The sequence below is a fragment of the Triticum aestivum genome, chromosome 2A, assembly GCF_018294505.1.
Source record: "Triticum aestivum cultivar Chinese Spring chromosome 2A, IWGSC CS RefSeq v2.1, whole genome shotgun sequence".
Lineage (NCBI taxonomy): Eukaryota > Viridiplantae > Streptophyta > Magnoliopsida > Poales > Poaceae > Triticum > Triticum aestivum.
Genome location: NC_057797.1, coordinates 20,079,852 through 20,102,360, shown reverse-complemented (window position 1 = coordinate 20,102,360; position 22,509 = coordinate 20,079,852). Strand labels below are relative to the sequence as shown.

The following is a 22,509-nucleotide window of genomic DNA, read 5'->3' as shown; positions in this document are numbered from 1 at the left end:
ATGAGTCTACCATGAAACCCACTCTACATCAAGTTTCAGTGGAATTTGTCTCAAACTTACATCAGTTGAATGGAATCTAAGTGGCTAGATGGTCCTACCATGACACAAGTTGGGGACCGAACAAATCTTGCCTGAAAGATACACTAGGGGGGGAGGTGCTTGAAACTTGTGCAAGTGTATCATTCTTATCACGAACTATGAGATATAAGGATGTATATTGTCTTTGGATAGAAGCATGTGTCTCCCAATAACTTATCCTCTCACAAGCTATGAGCCTCTCCAATTGTGAATGATCCAAAGTGGAAAAGGTGTTTCTTTGTGGCCATCAGACCTGTAAAAAAATGTGAGTCCCCGAGTTTCGAGTATGCCTGGGACACGTTTTTTGGGCCTAGATACTTATTGTGCAAGAGATTTTCAGACGCTTTTCTCAGCTGGAAGCTTATATAGACATTTACCAATCAGGGCATTGTTTTTTACCTGGTTATGATGTATGCCAAGACCCCTAATATTTAGGTTGGCAAAACACGTTCCATTTAGCCAGCCTATACTTGTTCTTTTCAATGTCACTTTCAGAGACAAAATTGGACTTAAAGTAATCCAGGCTTTGTAGAACACACTTTGGTAGTTGCAAAATGATAGCATATTGGTGAGTACTGAGTTGATCAAAAAAGCCCCCCCCCCCCCATGGCACAAAGCAACTTGCCTTTCCAACTACTTAGGCATTTCTCCAATCGATCCTAGACATATTTCCACTACGCATTTGAAAGGTCCAATAATGGGTTCGAAATTCCCAAGTACTTAATTGGTAAGTAACATTGCTCGCAACCCAACAACTCGAGCATATTGTGCAGCTGCCTTTTAGCTTCTTCGAAACAGAACAATTCTCTTTTTCGAAAATTAATTTTGAGACCCAACATCTGACCGAATGCTGAGAGCAAGAATTTAAGTTTTTTAGCCTTTTCCGTGTCATATTCCATAAGCAGAATCGTATCCTTGCATATGGCAGAATTGAGAGACCCTCCTCAATTAGATGTGGCACTATTCATGCAACTTGGTCGTATTGTTTAGCACACTCAATCAGTATGGCCAACATATCAACATCAATATTAAAAACTATTAGAGAAAATGGATCATCCTAACAGACTCCTTTTTTGTTTGGAAGCAATGCCCAACATACCCGTTCCCTTTCGTGGCCACACTATATCACTAGGAAATTAATCAACCCACATAACCCATTTATCAGAGAAGCCCTTCATTCTTATGTTTGCTAAATAAAAGGCCATTTGAATTTGTCATAAGACTTTTCAAAGTGAGTTTTCAATACAACTATTCCATTTTGCTGAATCAGATGTGCGTCTTTTAGTAAAGAATTAAGTATTGATGGGAAAGTTAAGAACCTGTCCAACTCCATCTCGCAATGATGCAACTATCTATTTCCATTGTTGTTATCTGTCTAACTACTCTTTGGATAACAATATATGATTGTTGATTTCTGTTGGGCAGAAATGGAGGCCTCTGCTCGCACTGCTATGTATCCTCAGCACCGTTGCAAAAACATATACCTGGTACTACACCTCCTCAATTTTAGGCAACCAACTTGTATGAAACATGTAAAGAATGTCCCATCTGATTAACTGTAGCAAACGTGTGCAGGTGAGGCATGCTCAAGGTATTCATAATGTGGAAGGCGAAAAGGATCATAGTGCCTACATGTCGCCTGCGCTGCTTGATGCTCACATTACCCCTTTGGGCTGGAGCCAAGTAAAATCCCTTGTTTCTTTTCTGTTAGTTAATTACCATGTGTTCTCATATCTAATAACAAAGGTACACATTATGTTGTGGGCAACCAAGGTGGTGCTTTTGTCAACTATTTAAGGCAACAATGCCATAGTGATGTTGACAAGAGCATTACAAATGGAAGCACAAATGCTTTTTCTGTTATCTTTCACCACCATAGGATTGGATGGTAGCTTGTATGTCACTATCATGTGTTCTGCTCAGGGTATCAAGCCATCAGCGGTACAATGTTATCCGACATTAAGATTGTTAATATAAAAATGTCTAAAAGTAGCATCAAATCATGATGCTCTAGTGGTAGAAGACATTTGTTCTGCAATTTAAGTGTTGGGTTCAAGATTCATTCACTTCACATACTAACAGGTCCTCACTTATGATGTTCAACCTTTATTTAGATTGTGACATCTCCAGTCAAATGCAAATGGTGGCAGGGATTAGTAGTGTTATGGCAATGTTCATTATCTTTGTTGTGTCAAGCTTCTATTGCTGACATCCTGGAGAATACTATTTCTTTACTAATGTAATCTTCATGCAAAATCATACGTTGTTGTTGCGAGTTGGTAGTTCACAACTTCACATGGTTCTTATTGCCACCTTAACAGAAATGAATTATCATGTGTTAGCATGAACCTCGGGCAAATGATATGTTCTATTTCTAAATATTCTATTACCAGGCAAGCACACATCCCCATCATGCAATATGCATGGGAATAGGTCCACCTCAACATGCACCCATGCATAGGAAAAAACCACTTCGACATGCAAATGTGCATGCAAAATTTCACACTATTATGCTATCTACTGGTAATAAATATTTTATAAAATAAAATAATCAAACACAATAAGTTATATGTATTCTCAGTATATCTTCTATACCTAAATGGATTGCCCCCACTAACCCATTTATCTCAACATGCGAGCATGACACCTTATCATGGAACATGCATGGAAATAGCATCACCTCGGCATGCAATCATGCATAGGACAAAGTCCACTTCAACATGCAAACATGCATGAGAATTTCCATTATATCATGTTATTTATATTTAATAAATCTTTTACAAGTATAAAATAACTAAACACAGTAAGTTATATGTATTTTATTTTTTAGTTCTCGTATTATTACTCCAAATATTTATGTTCCATACAACCAAATCTCATTGAATTATATTGCAAAACATTTTCGCAGAAAGGTGTGGGATAGCATCAAGTTAGTCATAATCCTAGTTGCATCAAAACGCAATGACACCGTCTTTTTGGATGACATTGAGATTCATGTAGTTGATTCATTTATGGTCGTGAGCCCATTTGAAAAGGTCATTTTGAAGTCTTTATACACATGAAGTTGATTGAAATATCATTTTTTTTCATTTAGCATTCCCAATTGCATAGATGTTAATTTACATGCACTTGTAGGTTGATTGCCTACGAGAACATGTGACAAAATGTGGACTAGACAAAAAGATTGAGCTGGTCATTGTTTCCCCTCTACTGAGGTATAGTTTTCCTTGACCCTTTGATATTATTGTTCTAAACTTTATAGGTTGGGTTTTGTACACTAATGAATATCATTGTTGTGTGCAATCATTGCGACATGTCTTACATGACCCATGTGCACATAATCTAGTAAAAGCGAAATTTAGTTTGAGCTCTTCTTTTACACCCTTAATCATGCTTATCTAGTATACATTATTATGAGAACTCCTATGTTGAGGTACGATATAATATGATGGTGCATTACAGTAGTATGTTTTTTCTCAATGAGCCTCACAATATTTCTTTGAACTAATCTCACAGGACTATGCAAACTGCAGTGGGGGTCTTTGGTCATGGGAGCTATATGGATGAAGTAAATGCATCACCATTATTAATGGTAGAAGGTGCTGGACACAGTGGACATAAGGCGATTTCAAGTTTGAACTGCCCACCGTTTCTTGCAGTTGAGGCATGCAGGGAGCGCTTGGTATTTCTCTCATGAAGAAATACAATTAAAACATGAGCAACCATTTTTTACATATCTATATAGTGTTGTCAACATTGAGTTCCTTGTTTACATTGACCTCCCTTAGATATTAAATAGAATGGGCTTTTTTGTAGTTACTAGAATACCTTATTCCGCTTAGTTTGTTCTCTTCTAAGTCAACTACCGTCGCTTGAGAAATTGACGCCTCTATTTACCTTTTCTTCTCCCGCATCAGTAATGCGCTATCAACAAATATTCTAATATTTCATTTTAAATTTGATTGAAAATGCAGGGTGTTCATCCCTGTGACAGGAGGAGCAGCATAACAAAATACCGTACTCTCTTTCCTGCCATTGATTTTTCCTTGGCAAGTACCTAATATTGCTAGTTCACAAGAACAGTCCATGCAACAGTGTCTGATGGTGTTTAATATATGTGTTCTTGTGTTCTTTACAGATAGAGAATGATGAAGATGTTCTTTGGGAACCAGAAGTCAGAGAAACAATTGAATCTATTGCTGCTAGGGGCATGAAGTTTATTGACTGGTAATTTTCCTTGTTATGACTGATTAATTTATTTTCTTTAGTTCCTTGAAAATAAAATTCTATTGATCTTCATATGAAAATGAAACCCAAGTACCTCAATAGTACTCACGTTCACGTCCTATATCACTTTTGGTAATTTTCCCATGTCCTTTAAAACAATTTGTTCCCATGTTTCCCACGAATAAGGCTATTTGCCTTTACACATGTATTGACATATAAGTTACTTTGTGTGTGTCAACACAAAACCTAGTTGCATGTTTTATAGAAAAGCTAGAACTAATGGCAAAGGTTTGTGCACTGCCTTGGATAATACCCTCCGTCCCACACAATGCTACCTCGGATTTCTTGTTTCTCATATACTAGTGAGTTATCACTAAGTAACTATTTGACACTAGAAAGTCCTAGTGTTAGAGACTCATGGGTAGCATGTATTGAGAAAGACAAACCTTAGATGACACATTGACTCTACATGTAAATTATTTTGGTAGTCTTATTAAAACTGATCTCTGGATGTGATCGTAGGTTATGGACAAGAGAAGAAAAAGACATAGCTATTGTCACCCACAGTAGTTTCTTGGATTTCACTTTAAACATGTATGGTAAAGAGTGTCATCCAGCCATAGCAGAGGATCTGCGCAAGCGGTAAGTACTTGTTTCCCTTGATAATTTTCATATAATCAACCCACCATATCTGCAATCTTGTGCTGTTGTGAGAGCACAATATTTGCATTATATACATGCAACAACTTTAAACCCCACAAGTACAAGAAAATTGGACTAGTTTTTCTATATGTACATGGAAAGAAGTATTGTATTCTTCAGCTTGGGATAACATGACTAGAAAGAGCTAATTCTCCAGAGAAATTTTGTCTTGCAATCTCAGTATGAATATTCTTGTGCTAGATCCTAAAATGTTTAGACCATGGTTGATTGTATCATCACAAGTGCATGTCGCTCACTTTTCCTTTTGAGAGGGGTGGGGGGTGGGGTGCATGTTGCTAACTTTGATCTGGTTATATACAGCTTTGCTAATTGTGAGCTTCGCTCCATGGTGTTGGTCGACATAAGGTTAGCTCTTGTTTTGCTTCAATGATTACAGTACAGATGATGGATATTTCATAGCATGGATTTTCTTTGCAATGTTGCAGTAAGCTTGGATCAGAAACCCATACATGCAATTTCTATGGGAAGATACCGTCCGGACTTGATCTGCCTAGTGATGTCGTGAACAAGAAGTGAGCTAGAGCACCCACCTGCATTCAAGGCGGTCTCCTCAAGGTGCCTCATTTCTACCTAAAACCATACATATATGGGATGGAACTTCCCCCTTAACCATGATTTTTAAGAAGCTACAAAATAACTAAGACTGTTGACCGCATGATTTTCTTTGATTCTTAAATCGAACCCCACTTATGGCTGGCAAATAAGTTTGAATTGAACGACTGAAATTGATGCAAAGATAAGGGAAACCTATGGATAGGATTTACCATCTGTGACTCTGGAGTGTGATTGGCACAATTCGCTATGACTGTTATCCCATTTGTTGTCTAGACACATACCCAAATTATACATGAAACCTTCTTTTTATCCGAGGACATCACGTTGATACATTTTTTACTCCTATTCCTTCTCATATTTTCTTTGTAGCTTTTATATTTTTAGGTTCGTGATACTTTGATTATATAATGCGCTAGGATCACGGTGCGGATAGTGGTCATCGTAATGTGGACCTTGGGTTTATTGTTGTTGTTTTAAAAAAAAACAAGCACTGTGAACAAGGCATTTTCACTATATGTTATTATATTGTTGTTTTTGAATTTAAAATGTCTTTCGTGCATAATTATGACCAACTAACATGCTTGTATAAAATTGTAAATAATAGTATTATAGGAAAAGGACATGATGAATAAAATACTTGACCAGATAAAATACTCCCTATGATACATATTACTTGTCACTCAAACACATGTATCTAGCATTGAAATAGGTCTAGACGATACATCCGTTTGAGCGACAAGTAATATGGATCGGAAGGAGTAGAAGTTTGTATATGAATAACCCACAATAGAAAGTTTGATTGAATCATCATATGGTGCCATCTATTGCTTAATAAGCGGAGTCCTAGTTTTTGTCTCTCGACAACTTTGCCCGTCCTGCCTAATATTATCCGATTACTTCACTCATATATTAGCTTTAATACACTTAAAATATAGGAAATATTGTAGAAAAAATGACTATGTGTTGATGATTTGATTGTATTTTTCTAATGCATTTGATGTATTACTGTTGGTAAAGATCTCAGATATGTCTAGATTCACCATTAAAATCATAGCAGTCATCATAGTATCTAGGTTTTCCTCATTAAATCGTTCTTAGTACTCAATGTCTATTCTTCCACCAATATTTATATCATTTTCTTAATAACTATAAATGTAGATGACTCTTATAATCCCGTGTTTTCTTCCCTCCATATGTCACATCATTGAAGGCATGCAATTTTAGTATTGAATTGTTTTACTAGTTATGGATACATTAAAAACATAATACCCAGATACATCTAGAATTAAGCATGTTGTTTAAATAGTGTGCTCATTATATCATTCAAATTTTATATCTATTCACATGGCTAATTCTCCCTCAACTATGTCATGATTTAGTCATTCGTAATTTAAAGGTATTTAGGCACCAAAAAAGAACCCTTCAGTATGACACTTACTTTAAATGTCTTGGACTACTTTCCATCAAGAATTAAATCCAACTATCATTGGTCATCGATGGAAACCAGTTCATGAATGCTTTCACTCGTCTCCACTTTATTTCTATCAAAATGTTTTGTTATACTCCCTCCTTTCCGGTTTATATGGCTTAAATCTGAAATCTTATCAACCAAGGTAGAAGATGAGTGGAGGAATATATCTCGTAGTTACTCAAACTTTCATTTGCATTACCTACAGTGCATGCATGGATGGCCACTAAATGAGTAGGATGGTTACATGCATTGGTCAATTTTCTTTTAGTCCTTGCATGCATCAATTTAGTGTGCCTCGGAAGGTGAACATGTGGTGGAAAGAGGTGAAAATAAGACCTATAAAATGGAAAAACCAAGAAAATGAGATGAGCCCAATAAACCAGAAAGGAGGGACGTTATACCATTAAAACCTATTCTTGTCGGAAATAATTACCATTTCATGTTTTTCCATAATGAGAAGCAACCCATGCTTGTCGATACCTATCTCTTTCTAAATAATGGATTTACCTATTTTATATCATATGTCTAATTTATTCATTTATTGCACAATCAGTTCTAGTTTAATTTTATTTTGTAAATCCAAGTGCTAATTTCCATACAAGACATATTACGAACAACTTCAATTGATTGACGCTAATTTTCATTAAACTATGGTTTCACTAGTTTTTCTTTTGGAAGGGAAGAATAGTTTGTAACAATATTGGGATGGCCTTTAAAGTGCCCAAAGCGCAAGTGAAGCTAGAAGATTATATATAAAGGAACACAAGAAGAAGTGGATTTGGAGATCACCTGAAGTCAATAATGGATCGATCCATATTATTTGCTTTTTAGAAGATCCATATAAACATGTATATGTGTTTTGATTGGTTGGCATGCATGACTATGTGTTAGCAATGGCCTATGTGCCTATTTGTATCGATGTTAACAAGAGTCCATATATAGTTGTACAGTTTTGTATGTGAACAGTATGCTACCTTCGGTATTGACACGTCGTCAGTTGATTACGCATGCAATAGGCGTGACTTGCATAGGATCTCATGGGTGCTCCCCTCCCTTGTATCTCACTGTCAGAAGGGTAGCACTAAAGTTCTATTTTAGAGAGGTATACTTTGGGTATACTACTATACTATATCATAATTGAAATGAAGAAATTGTATCACCGACCCCCCCCCCCCCCCCACACACACACACACATCCCACTCTCATGTCAACCCTCTCTATGACGAGAATCTTGGATACTGACAACTAGGACCTAGAGGCTTCGGGATGACACACTCTGAGTAAGCCCAAGGGACGAGATTTTCTTTTTGAGGAAACTCAAGGGACGAGATGGGGTTCGGCACCACCGGTAGAGCCATCCGAGCATAGGCTAGCCTGAGGCCTGTAACCCTAACTTGACCAGGTATATAAGGCAAGTTAGGGGCTTCCTAGAGGCAAGCAAGAATCGACTCCAGGAAAACCCTAGGGTGCCGCGAGAGTGATGTTTTGGCCTTTGGCCTTTGGCCTGAACTCTAAACCTTCTCCCTTAATCAATGAAAATGGCAAATCTTTTGCCTAGTTTTAAAAAAACTAGAGTAAGGTCCTCTCCACCCACTTCTCTCTAACACCAAGTTGAGAGACATACAGTCCGAGAAACATCGCTCTTCATGGAGCGCCCACGCAATACAACAACAGAGGTAGGACTAGGGTCTCTCTGCTCTTCGCCTCACCATCTCGGACTCCTGTCCTACCCCCTCCCTCGGATTGGGGACATGTATTTTTTATGTGTATTCATCTCTGGACATGCATCTGATACAAGAATCTCTAAATTGTTCAAAATGTTGTAATGAAGATGCAGAGAGCTCTTGTCCATGGTGTCTGCATTTATTTATTTATTTGTATAAAGCTGCAGCGGAAGGCAACAAATCTGTGAGGGATATTGTTGTAAGAAACGAATCAGTGAATCGTCTTGGTCCGGATGTGATCATTGGTATAGACTGTTTCATTGCAATATCCTCTTGAATAAGACCCCATCTCCGATGAGAGGTTTTCCAGCTGAATACTACTTCTCCAAGGTGTTGTTGTAGCATGGTCTTGCAAGTTCCATATAAGGAAAATCTCATATATTCATGTATCCCTCCTTGTACGGTGAAGAATATCGCGTGTAATGCAGTGCACAAAACATTGAGTTGTGATTTTGTTTTTGTTGAGAGCTCCTCGAATGTTATTTGTTCATTTGCATGCACCTAAAACATTTGATCATGTTTGATGTTGCAAAACTTTAGAATGAGACCGGCTTTTCAACACCCGGGTGTCCCGACACCTGGCTATCCACCGTCCAGTCAGTACCCATCTTGTTGGGATATGTGTAGGGTCATGCACCACAATTTAGATTAGCAGGCTAGGTGAATAGTAAATGAATGTGAAAATACAACTTTACCAACTAGGGAACTGTTGACTACAAGTAGATTCTCCATGCACCTGTCACTTTCCGGTGTTTGAAAATGAGAGAGGCTGTCAGGGAGGAGGGGAGGGGCTTTGAAGGGAGTGAGGGGAGAAATGCCAGGAGAGAGAGGTTGTGAGAGAGAGAGAGAGAAAGGAGAAAGAAAGCAATTGGTTTTTATGAGATAGAGCAAATTGCAAAGTAGTGTCACCATGTTCAGTTTCACCAGTGCCATCTGAAAAACATGGGTGTCCGGTCTCACCATGGCCAATCAGGGTAAGAGCATCTCTAGCAACCCCTTATCGCGCGAAACTTTAAAGTGAGTATAAGTGCAGCAGAAAACGTGGTTTTTTCTCAATTTGACACCTATGTGTCATATTACATAGAAATATGAAATCATTATAAATTAAAATCTGAATAGTACAATACAACAATCTTCCAAATTACAATAATTATTTAAATCTAAGAATTAAACTTATAGTTCAATACAAGAATGGTTCCGAATACAACACTGATACAAATCACACATGATTAAATTAAATGATTGTAATAATGGCAGGTTTTGTTACTGCCCATGCCTTTGCCAATTGTGCTTAATGAGATCGTGCTGAAGCTGGTGGTTGTTGTTTCGGTCTTCAATTTCCAGGTATGTCTAATGGCGGTTGCTAGGGATGCAAAGACGGCCGACGGTCGATCCTTGTCGTCTCTTTCTGTTCCTATCCTCGAGCTCCTTCAAGAAGAGGACCACCACCACCATCTGCTGCCGATTGTTCTCGAGCAGCGTCTTATGTCCCAGTCGTCGGCCGAGGACGAATCCTCGAGAAAAAATTCCTCGCAAGGGATCAAATCCATCTACAAATCGCAAAGGAGCTAGCATGAACGAAAATCGCCCGCTAAATCTAACTTGAAGGGGTAAAAAGGACTCACCGGCGGATCCAGGGCGCGCGGCGACTCGGCTGCGGTCGATCCGGGGCAACTGCGACCCGGGGGCGGCTGGACGCGGGGGATCCGGGGCGCCAGCAAAGGGGCGCAGTGGGCCCGGGTCTGCAGCGGCCCGCCGGTGTGTTTCCGCCGGTGGATATAGCCGGAATTGAAGGCGGCGGGCGGGCGGCGACGGCGGCGGGTGGCTGCGGAACAGGGGAGGGGAACGCACGCGGGCTGACGTGTCCCTCCCGCCAACTGTTTTTCCATGATACAGGGCACCAGCGGGGAGGGGGGTGGACCTGTGTTTTCATGGGTCGAGGTGCCGGGAGGGGGGGGGGCAATTTATCGCGCCCCTCAAAAAAATTGAAGGGTCAGGGGCGTTTATGGTGTCTGTTCAGGCCACCTTTTTTCACACAAAACTGTAAATTGGCGGTTATTTTGCAGTTCGGCGCGATATAAAGGGTCCGCTAGAGATGCTCTAATACTCTGAAATACTGCAGAACACACCATCCATGGAGGATGAGGCTCCTTCACATGTCACACAGCATCATAGAGCAGTGAGTCAGTGACCGTCCTAACATGCTTTTGAAGAGAGGCCAGGCAGTACGCGTCTACCAGCATCATTGTTAGAACGGTGAAATGGCTAACAAAGCTGGCAGGTGCTGCAAATGGTATGATTTTCGTCAGGCCTCGGCACGGAACTTAGTGGGATTGGAGAGGGTGATAAGGGGGTGCCGGGAGCCGTTTCAGAATTTTTGGATTTTGTTTCATAGTATCTTTTTCAATGTGTTGTTCACCCGGGAGTAGAAAAAACATATATTGTTCCAGTAAGCATGCAAGTTTTGGTCATAGTCGGTAAATTTGTGCCATGATGCAACAGGTCACCTAGTATTGTAAAAAAAAGCTGATTATCAAATGTCATTCCATACTGCAAAGAAACTTGTTCATCACAACAAACACAATCACTCGATGCGGCCTCTGCCTACACCGCCTCCACCTCACTGATGATTGATCTACCTGCCTGCTAGCTAGTACTTCCACGTTCTCTGCGAAACGAACAAGGTCAACACTTTGAGACCAGTTGAGACATGAGACCAGGGATGGGTACATCAATTTTCTACATAAGCAGCTCTCTGAGCAACAATACACTAACCAAAGCAAGGAATGTAAAACAGAATAGTAGTAGAACGGCAAGCAATATGGTACGAACAAACTCTTCAAGGTTTTGTTTCTCAGCCAATTTGATTCTCTGTGCTTCCTCCCTAGACCTAACATTTTCAAGGCAGCTTATCAGAAGCTCTTGCAATTTACACACTCCAGCTGAAGATGGGATGGCGGAAGATGGCGGTGGCGGATCCTTCAGCCTGAGTGCATGGCATGTTATAGGACGCCTAGACCAGATAGTATTAACACCTCTGGATTAGATTGTGTCTGTTATGCGGACAAGGCACATCTGTATTGGTGTAGGTGTAACGACTTTGTTCGCCAAAAAGGGGCCTTCGGGTTAATCCTTGTATTAATTTTGTTAGACTCTGGTGAATAATTAATAAAAAATGGCTGTGTGCATCATTGTGATGCAAAGGCCGAGGGTAATTCTCGGTTTTGAAAAAAAAACACGCTCCAGTTGAACAATGTTGCTGCTGCTACAAGCATCGTCATCATCGACAACGCGAACCACAAAGTGGTAACTCTCTAGACCCCTATAAACGTGAAACAGTTTGAGGGAAGACGCCTCTCAAGGGGCGATCGGCTCATATATTTATAGCAGAGTTGCAAGTCTTGGAGACCAAGAAATAAACCCTATGCGCGTATATGTACAACCGTATGCAAACGGAATACGCGAGATTAGCTATACAAAGTTATACGTTAACATCCCCCCGCAGTTTGTGCGTCGGTCGAACGCATAAACTGTACCGAAAGTCCAAGAAGAGCTGAGTCGGTAAGCCCTTCATCATGATATCGGCAAACTACTGTGAGGATGGCACATGAAGAACCCGAATCTGACCGAGAGACACCTTCTTGCGGATGAAGTGGATGTCGATCTCGATGTGCTTCGTGCGGCGATGCTGGACTGGGTTACATGCCATGTAAACAGCACTGACTTTATCACAGAAGACAACGGTGGCGGATGGAAGAGGACGATGAAGCTCGAGGAGAAGTTGGCGGAGCCAGCAACACTCAGCCACGACATGGGCCACGGCTCGATACTCGGCCTCGGCACTGGAGCGAGACACCGTGGCCTGGCATTTGGAGGACCAAGACACCAGGTTATCACCGAGGTAGACACAGTAGCCAGAGGTAGATCGTCGGGTGTCGGGGCAGCCGGCCCAATCCGCGTCAGAATATGCAGTCAGCGAGGCGGCCGGAGTGGAGTGGAGCTGTAGGCCGAGGTCGAGGGTGCCACGAACATAGCGAAGAATCCGCTTGACGAGGTTGAGATGAGGTTCCCGGGGAGCATGCATGTAGAGGCACGCTTGCTGAAGAGCATGCGCAATGTCGGGGCGAGTGAACGTCAGGTACTGAAGAGCCCCGGCAAAGCTCCTGTACTCCGTGGCGTCGGTGACGAGGGGACCCTCGTCGGCGGAGCTTGCAACAGGTGTCAATAGGCGTGACACACGGGTTGCAGTCCATCATGCCAGCGTGGTGAAGAAGATCGATGGCATACTGCCGCTGCGAGAGAAGCATCCCGGAAGAAGATCGAGAGATCGAGATCCCGAGGAAGTAAGTCAGGTCCCCGAGATTGGTCATGGAGAACTCCTGGTGAAGCTGGTCCGTGATGTGCTGGAGAAGCGCGGCGCTGGATGCTGTGAGGATGATGTCGTCCACGTAGAGGAGCAGGTAGGCCATCTCAGAGCCGCGCCGGAGCACGAACAGAGATACGTCGCTCTGAGAAGCCACAAAGCCCAGTCGATGAGCGTGATGAGCGAACCGCTGGTACCATGCGCGGGGCGCCTGCTTGAGTCCATAGAGGGACTTGTGGAGCAGGCAGACATGGTGAGGACGTGTAGGGTCGATGAAGTCGGGTGGCTGCTCACAGTGGACCACCTCGTCGAGATCGCCATGGAGAAAGGCATTCTTGACGTCCAGCTAATGAACCGGCCAAGCATGGGAGACGACGATGCTGAGCACAACGCGGATCGTGGCCGGCTTGACGACGGGACTGAAGGTCTCGTCGTAGTGAATGCGAGGCTGCTGCGAGAATCCACGGACCACCCACCGGGCCTTGTACCGAGCGAGAGCACCGTCAGCACCAAACTTGTGCTTGAAGATCCACTTCCCTGAAACAATGTTAGAACCAACCGGTCGAGGAACAAGAGTCCAAGTGCGGTTCTGAAGGATGGCATCATACTCCTCAGTCATGGCAGCATGCCAAAGAGGATCCTGGAGAGCAGAGCAATATGTTTTGGGAATAGGAGAGAGAGAGGAGTGTTCAGCCGATAGATTAAGTTTGTCAATGGGCTGAAAAATTCCACGCTTGGCGCGAGTGAGCATGGTGTGAGTGTTGGTGGTGGAGGCGGTGCTGTCGCGAGAGCGACGAGTAGGAGGGAGGGGTGGTGGTGGTGGTGGGGAAGGGGACGGGGGTGGTGACGCAGGCGAGAGCGGCGCGGGTGAGGCGGGTGCTGTGGTGCTCGGCGTCGGGGTGGAAGGCCCCGAGCCATGCATGGCGGGCTGGGCCGAGGAGGCCGGTGCCATGTTGGGCCAGCCTGCGGGAGGCACGACGACCGCGGGAGCAGGCTGCGTGGCGACCAAGTCGAGAAGAAAATCGAGATCGTCCGGAGACTGAGTGGTTCGGGTGGTGGCGAAAGGAAAGGTGTGTTCGTCAAAAACGACATGTCGCGAGATGATGATGCGGCGTGTCGTTAAGTCCAGGCACCGATAGCCACGATGCGATGCAGGGTACCCAAGAAAGACGCATGTGGTGGAGCGAGGGGCGAGTTTATGAGGTGCCGTGGCGGACTGGTTAGGGTAGCATAGGCACCCGAAGACACGGAGGTCGGAAAAGGAGGGGTGTTTTTGGTAGAGGAGGGTATACGGAATCTGGAAGTCCAAGGCTTGGCTTGGACGACGGTTAAGCAAGAAGGTTGCGACTGCAAGGGCCTTGGCCCAGTACGCAGGGGGCATATAAGCTTGGAACAGCAAGGTGCGGGTAATGTCATTGAGAGTGCGAAGTGCTCGTTCGGCCTTGCCGTTTTGAGGGGAGGTGTATGGGCAGGACATGCGGAGGTGTACACCGTTGCGTGCAAGGAACTCGATGAAGGTAGAGTTAACGAACTCGGTTCCATTATCGGTTTGGAAGGATATGACGGGGAGGTTGAATTGTGTGCGTGCGTATGCAACAAAGTTGATGAGAATATCACATGTGTCGGATTTCCGGCGAAGGGGAAACGTCCACATAAAATGAGAGAAGTCATCAACAATGACAAGGTAATATTTGAAACAAGAATTACTAGCAACAGGTGAGGTCCATAAATCACAATGAAGTAATTGGAACGGAGCTACACAAACTGTTGATGATCTAGAAAAAGGTAAACGCACATGCTTGCCAAGTTGGCATGCATGACACACTTGAGTGCTTTTATTACATGGAATAGCAAATTCTGAAGATAAATGTGACATAGAGTCACGACCGGGATGTCCTAAGCGACGATGCCATAGGTCCGATGTGGTGGTGGTGGCGACGAGTCCAAACGGGGAGGTGGTGGGGTTGGTGATGTCTACACGCGCTTCTACTCTTGTAGACTATGTTGGGCCTCCAAGCGCAGAGGTTTGTAGGACAGCAGCAATTTCCCTCAAGTGGATGACCTAAGGTTTATTGAACTCAGGGAAGTAGAGGTTGAAGATGGTCTCTCTCAAGCAACCCTGCAACTAAGATACAAGAAGTCTCTTGTGTCCCCAACACACCTAATACACTTGTTAGATGTATAGGTGCACTAGTTCGGCGAAGAGATGTTAAATGGCAAGTGATATGGATGGCAAAACAAAGTAATATAAATTTGTAATAAAAAGTGCAGCAAGCAAACAAGTGGTAAACGTGAGCACAAATGGTATTGCAATGGTGGAAACAAGGCCTAGGGATCATACTTTCACTAGTGGCAACTCCCAACAACATTAACATAATCGAATCACATGATATTTCCCATAAAACATGTAAAGGGGACACACCCGGAGGTCATTCCTTCGTGGTCAAGAGAGGACGAGAATTATGTAGGGCTACAAAAGCACACCTCAAAGTTCGTAGTTCTCATCTAAGGATTTCCCAATGTCACCGCGGCCATCCAAAGAGAGTCCCACAATCACCACAACATATCTAAAGGATAGTCAAAGACAAGCACCAAGAGACTCTCAATCTTCAATCGACACACAAGAGAGGAAATCACTCATGAAAATATTTTTCTAATCCATGTCCAATAGACCGCTGTCACCTTGGTCTCGGGAATTATACTAGATAAAGACAAGTGAGTACATCAATCCAATACATAGAGGAAGGGGAAATATCATGGGATGACCCTAGATTAACATAGCCTATGATCACAACGAAGATCACATCATGGGAGAGAGAATTGACCACATAGCTACTGGTAGAAACCTCAGCCCCGAGGAGGAACTACTCCCGCATCATGGAGGGAGGAAGCAACGTCGATGGAGATGAATCCGGGGGCACTTCCCCGTCCCGGCAGGGTGCCGGCACAGGAATTCTGGTCCCCCAAAGCTTGATGGCGATGGCGGCGGAGATCGGAATTGCGTCTGGAGAAAAGGGGTCTGGAATCAGGGTTTCTGCAACGCGATATAAATATAGGCCAAAGGGGGGCATCAGCGGAGGTCTGGGGGGCCCAGGCGCCCCCCCCCCGGCGCGGCCAGGGGGTGGGCCGCGCGGGCAGGCCGCCTGGGCTACCCCTGGCTCCCCTCTAGCTCTCCTTCGGGTGCCGGGAATCTTCTAGAACGCTGATTTTTTATATAATTTTTCCGGAATTTTTCTGGCAGTTTTCGTAATGGGAAAACCTGAAATACAAAAACAGCAGAAAACAGAAACTGGCACTGGGGTGCACTGAGTTAATAGGTTAGTCCAAATATGATCAAAAGTGTATGGAAGTGTATAAATATCATACCAATATCACCCAAAAGAGGCATGGAGCAAGCAGAAATTATAGATACGTTTTGGACGTATCAACATCCCCAAGCTTAATTTCTGCTCGTCCTCGAGTAGGTAAATGATAACAAGAATAATTTCTGTGGTGACATGCTATTAACCATATAGGACTTTTCATAGTCACATGACAAAAGCTTACTGAGACAATGAATATGTAGTAATTAAGTCGCCTTGTGAGAAAATCACAAAGAACTGAAAGTTTTACAACATGATACTGAAACATCAAATAGATTTGTAATGAGCATGGTGTGCAAATATAATAAAGTGATATCTCGCTTGCCCCCTTTAGTGAAGCAAAACATAAATGCAGTGGCACCTCCAAGGTTTAAGTTACGAGTAGATACAATGATTTCAGAATAAACGATATCACAATCATGCAAAAGACAATGCTACTTTGGGACAATGCACATTACACTCAGAATGACAATCATGCTCTCAGTAGTTGGTGCTTTAAAAGAAGGTGGAGACTCTCGAACCGTGGCTTTTGTTGACAAGGTTGAAAACCCGTAGTCGGAAACAAAGACAAAGCATGTACCAGAGCTCTTGGTTTTGAAAACAGAGGTAATAATTATTTTTTTGGATATGCATGTTTTGTCAACAAATGCTAGCAGATAACCCAATTACTTCTTGAGCTGGACAAGTTTCGAGGAACGGCTCCCGAATGAGGACTATCACATCCTCTTAATCTCCTTTGTTTATCACTGCCAAAGTTTTCTGATTTCTCATGAACAAAGCGTGAAGGAGAGTTCGTTTGTTATATTAATTATTATGAGCCGGGCGCACTCTAAGCCAGCTCCTTCTCATATTAAGGGTTTGCACATTAGACATGCAATCCCGGGGTGAAGCTTGTCCAACTTAAAAAGATCATGAATTAACTACTACTTCCTCATGAGCTAAAACAGGGGCACAAAATAGAAATGCTTTATTTGAATAATTTCGAGATGGCACATGAAAGTCTTCGTTAGGAATGGCAGGTAAATACCATGTATAGGAAGGTATGGTGAACTCATATGGCATAACTGGTTTGAAGGATTTTGGATGCACAAGCAGTCAGTCCGCTTAGTGCAGGCGAAGGTTAGCAAAAGACTGGGAGCGACCAACTAAGAGAGCAATGACGGTCATAATCATGCAGAGCGACAAAGCAACATTGAATCAGGCATGGAAGTTATATCGCTACTCAGAAATAAAAGATCATCAAGGCTTGACAGACTTTCTTTACAGTCTTAAATATGCGTGAGCATACGCCAAGTCAATCAAAATAAATTCTCGAAGGAAGATATCACTAAACCATACCACATCATATTCGAACAAATCATGTTGGTACTCTAATAACACATTGGAACCCCTCCAGCTATTTGAAACTAACCATAAGTAAACATGAATTACCAAGCAACATCATGCACGTAGCATCTTTATCATAGACATATCAACCAATGCAACAGAAGCAAACTCTCTTAATAAGATAATCATGATAATAAAGAGAGTTCAAGCAACCAACTAAACAAAAGCTCTTTAAAAAGATAAGCATGAAAACTAAAAGCTAAGCATGAAAGTTGCTATTGAAAGACAAAGAACACACACAGCAAAGATAGACATGAAAATTCCATGTTATGTTCTAGGTAGAAGTGGAGCGTGTTTCTCTCCCACATAAAGAAAGCTGAGTTCCGACTCGTTATGAAAAGCTAAAGAAAACTAAAAGGAAAACTAAAAGCAAGACGCTCCAAGCATAGCACATAACACATGAAGTGATAAAAATATAGTGGAACGAAAGACGAACTGATAATGTTGATGGAGAAGGGGATGCGCGGGGGCATCCCCAAGCTTAGACGCTTGAGTCTTCTTGAATATTTCTTGGGGGTTCATGGGGGCATCCCCAAGCTTGAGCGTTTGACACTCCTGAATCTTTTCATCATCTTCCCTCGCACACTTGAAAACTCCCTTCATACATAACTCATCATAATCTGATTAGCGAGGTTAGTACCCATAATAGTATAATTGTTCCTTGCTGGAAATAAAGATATTCTTGAAAGTCTACTGTTTCTCAAGATCGCCAAAAGGTTTTCGCAAAGAAAGAGCAAGCTCAAGGTTCGCAAAATGAAGGAAAGGCAAAGCAGGACAGAATCTGTGAAAAACAGACCAGCAGGTAGTAAATGATTTTTTCGGGGCACTTCTGCAACTCCAATCAAAAAACTCAGAACAGAAGCCTGAAAGACAATTGTATAGAGCACGCTGCGGAAAAAATTCAGACCAAAAAGATGATCTGGTGATTTTATACGAATTTTTCTGTGCGAGGACAGAATCTGTTTCCTGGACAGCACGTCACAACTCTTGATCTTTCTTGCAGTCAGAGGCTACACTTGGCACAAAGTTGAAAAGTAAAGATACAATGATGTTGCTACAGTAGTAACAAACATCAAGACCACTAAAAACTGAAAGAACAAACTGAAATCAAGGATAACAAGGGTTGTCTCCCTAGAGCTCTTTCTTTATAGCCATAAAGATAGGCTTAAGACTTTAATGATGCTCTCGTAGGAATAAGAGTTGAAGAACAAAAGAGAGCATCAAGGAGCAAATACCAAACACATTTAAGCCTAACATGCTTCCTATGCATAGGAATATTGCAATAGAATAATTCATTGAAGCACAAAGCAATAAACATAGGAAGACAAAACAATTGCAGCTTCAAAACCTTCAACATAAAGAGAGGGAACTTAATATTATTGAAATATCTATAAGCATATGTTCCCCTCTCATAATAATTTTCAGTGGGATCACGAATAAACTCAACAATATAAGCATCACATAAAGCATTGTTACCATGATCCACATGCAAAAAGGTACTCTTACTCTCCACATAAGCATCTTTGGGGAGCCCATGGTTAGGACTTTTTAGCATTAACGTTTTCAGTCTCCCCCAAGCTTGAGCAATGCTTTCTCCGTCACGAGACCTAAAGTTATAGATATAGTTCTTGTCTCGATGAATTTCATGAAGAGGATAAAACTTAGTATAAAAGAGAGACATAAGCTCTTGCCAATCAAGCAAGTGCGAGTTATCGAGAAGCTTATACCAATCTAAAGCTTTATCTATAAGTGATACGGCGAACAATTTACTCATGACAAACTCCCTTGATACACCTGCAAGCTTAAATAATGAACATAATTGTGACAGATATAGCAAGTGTTCACCGGGATGTCTGTCTCCTGCATAACGATTAGTCAAAACATAATCGATAATACTAGCTGGTATTTTATAGGGCACAATTTCAGTAGGGGGAGGAGCAACCACCACAGGTGTGGGGCGTCTTCCCGCAAGCAACGATCCAATAGCACGGTTTTCCGTAAACATAACTAGTGAAATAAAAACAAGAAACAAAAAGATTTAATTGCAAGATCTAAAGATATACCTTCAAGCGCTCACCTCCCCGGAAACGCGCCAGAAATAGCTTGATGTCTACACGCGCTTCTACTCTTGAAGACAATTTTGGGCCTCCAAGCGCAGAGGTTTGTAGGACAACAGCAATTTCCCTCAAGTGGATGACCTAAGGTTTATCGAACTCAGGGAAGTAGAGGTTGAAGATGGTCTCTCTCAAGCAACCCTGCAACTAAGATACAAGAAGTCTCTTGTGTCCCCAACACACCTAATACACTTGTTAGATGTATAGGTGCACTAGTTCGGCGAAGAGATGTTAAATGGCAAGTGATATGGATGGCAAAACAAAGTAATACAAATCTGTAATAAAAAGTGCAGCAAGCAAACAAGTGGTAAACGTGAGCATAAATGGTATTGCAATGGTGGAAACAAGGCCTAGGGATCATACTTTCACTAGTGGCAACTCCCAACAACATTAACATAATCGAATCACATGATATTTCCCATAAAACATGTAAAGGGGACACACCTGGAGGTCATTCCTTCGTGGTCAAGAGAGGACGAGAATTATGTAGGGCTACAAAAGCACACCTCAAAGTTCGTAGTTCTCATCTAAGGATTTCCCAATGTCACCGCGGCCATCCAAAGAGAGTCCCACAATCACCACAACATATCTAAAGGATAGTCAAAGACAAGCACCAAGAGACTCTCAATCTTCAATCGACACACAAGAGAGGAAATCACTCATGAATTTTTTTTTCTAATCCATGCCCAATAGACCGCTGTCACCTTGGTCTCGGGAATTATACTAGATAAAGACAAGTGAGTACATCAATCCAATACATAGAGGAAGGGGAAATATCATGGGATCACCCTAGATTAACATAGCCTATGATCACAACGAAGATCACATCATGGGAGAGAGAATTGACCACATAGCTACTGGTAGAAACCTCAGCCCCGAGGAGGAACTACTCCCGCATCATGGAGGGAGGAAGCAACGTCAATGGAGATGAATCCGGGGGCACTTCCTCGTCCCGGCAGGGTGCCGGCACAGGAATTCTGGTCCCCCGAAGCTTGATGGCGATGGCGGCGGAGATCGGAATTGCGTCTGGAGAAAAGGGGTTTGGAATCAGGGTTTCTGCGACGCGATATAAATATAGGCCAAAGGGGGGCATCAGCGGAGGTCTGGGGGGCCCAGGCGCCCCCCCCGGCGCGGCCAGGGGGTGGGCCGCGCGGGCAGGCCGCCTGGGCTGCCCCTGGCTCCCCTCTGGCTCTCCTTTGGGTGCCGGGAATCTTCTGGAATGCTGATTTTTTATATAATTTTTCCGGAATTTTTCTGGCAGTTTTCGTAATGGGAAAACCTGAAATACAAAAACAGCAGAAAACAGAAACTGGCACTGGGGTGCACTGAGTTAATAGGTTAGTCCAAATATGGTCAAAAGTGTATGGAAGTGTATAAATATCGTAGCAATATCACCCAAAAGAGGCATGGAGCAAGCAGAAATTATAGATACGTTTTGGACGTATCAGTTGGTGTTGGTGTTGAACTCGTAGAGCGGTCCGGGGCTACTGCAGCGAATGATCTCGCGCCGAGTGTCCAGATCCTTAATAGAAAAACCACATGGGTCATATTCCACAGAAACAGAATTATCGATGGTAAATTGACGAGTAGAAAGGAGATTTTTTATAATACCTGGAACAACGAGAACATTGTTGAGATAAAAGGTGTGACTAGGTGTGTGCAGAGTGACGTGGCCGGTGGCGGTGATAGGAAGTGAAACACCATTACCGACAGTGACTCGAAGAGAGGGAGGAGGATGGGAGGAAGTGGAGAGTATACCGGGGTCGGAGACCATGTGGGAGGTGGCGTCGGAATCCATCACCCAAGCACCCGGCGTGGAGGAGCCGGCGGCAGAGGGCCCAGCGGTGGCGTTGAGGGCGGCGACGAGGGCCGAGCAGTCCCATGGAGGAGCCGGAGCGGAGCCGGCAGAGTGGTAGGGCACCGCAGGTGGAGGCGGGTTGGTGCCCCACGCCTGGCCATGCAGAGGCGCCAGCTGGGTCGTGTAGGCGACCTGGCCTGGGGGCACCCAGGTGGACTGGTGGGATGGCGGTGCCGGGGCGGTGGACCGCGGGGCTGGCCCGAGGAGGCCGGGGCCCCCCGGCGGGAGCAGTCGGAGCGCCGTAGGGGCGCCAGGTGGGTTGCATCTGCTGTGTCTGCCCGGTGTAGGGGTTGAAGCAGATCCATGGTCCGGGCGAGGCGGCAGGGTAGGCGTGGTTGGAGTTGGCGCCGTTCCCGCCGCCGTTCTTCTTCTTCTTCGACCAGCGGCCGCCTTGGCCGCCATTGCCGCCGGAATTACCACCGGTGGAGGGGCCGGTGGTGTTGCCGTAGAGGGCGACTTGGGACGGCATGGGGCCGCCCGGGGCGGCGTTGGCGAGCTGGTTCTCGCGGAGGAGAAGGATGGAGCGAGTCTGCAGAAAGGTGGGGGCCGGAACCTGCATCGTGACGATGGTGGTGATGTCGGAGAAGCGGGGGTTGAGCCCCCGGAGACAGGTGAGGACCAGGGTTTGGTCGGTCACGGGCTGCCCCA

General features: G+C 43.6%; 1 protein-coding gene across 1 annotated transcript; it reads left to right on the top strand.

Annotated features, from left to right (window-relative positions):
• The first annotated feature begins 1,505 nt into the window (after positions 1-1,505).
• LOC123191364 (phosphoglycerate mutase-like protein 1) lies at positions 1,506-14,861 on the top strand. The gene is made up of 10 exons (XM_044604134.1): positions 1,506-1,565; positions 1,654-1,761; positions 3,214-3,293; positions 3,595-3,760; positions 4,053-4,127; positions 4,217-4,305; positions 4,828-4,947; positions 5,329-5,373; positions 5,454-5,540; positions 14,528-14,861. The coding sequence occupies exons 1-10, from the start codon at positions 1,506-1,508 to the stop codon at positions 14,859-14,861; spliced, it is 1,164 nt and encodes a 387-aa protein (XP_044460069.1).
• The last annotated feature ends 7,648 nt before the right edge of the window (positions 14,862-22,509 follow it).

What these genes read in the sequence shown, in the direction of transcription:
- LOC123191364 (XM_044604134.1), top strand. Translation starts at nt 1,506, where the DNA reads ATGGAGGCCTCTGCTCGCACTGCTATGTATCCTCAGCACCGTTGCAAA. An exon ending in GTTGCAAAAACATATACCTG is followed by an intron (nt 1,566 to 1,653) that starts GTACTACACCTC and finishes AAACGTGTGCAG; the next exon opens with GTGAGGCATGCTCAAGGTAT. An exon ending in CTGCCATTGATTTTTCCTTG is followed by an intron (nt 4,128 to 4,216) that starts GCAAGTACCTAA and finishes TGTTCTTTACAG; the next exon opens with ATAGAGAATGATGAAGATGT.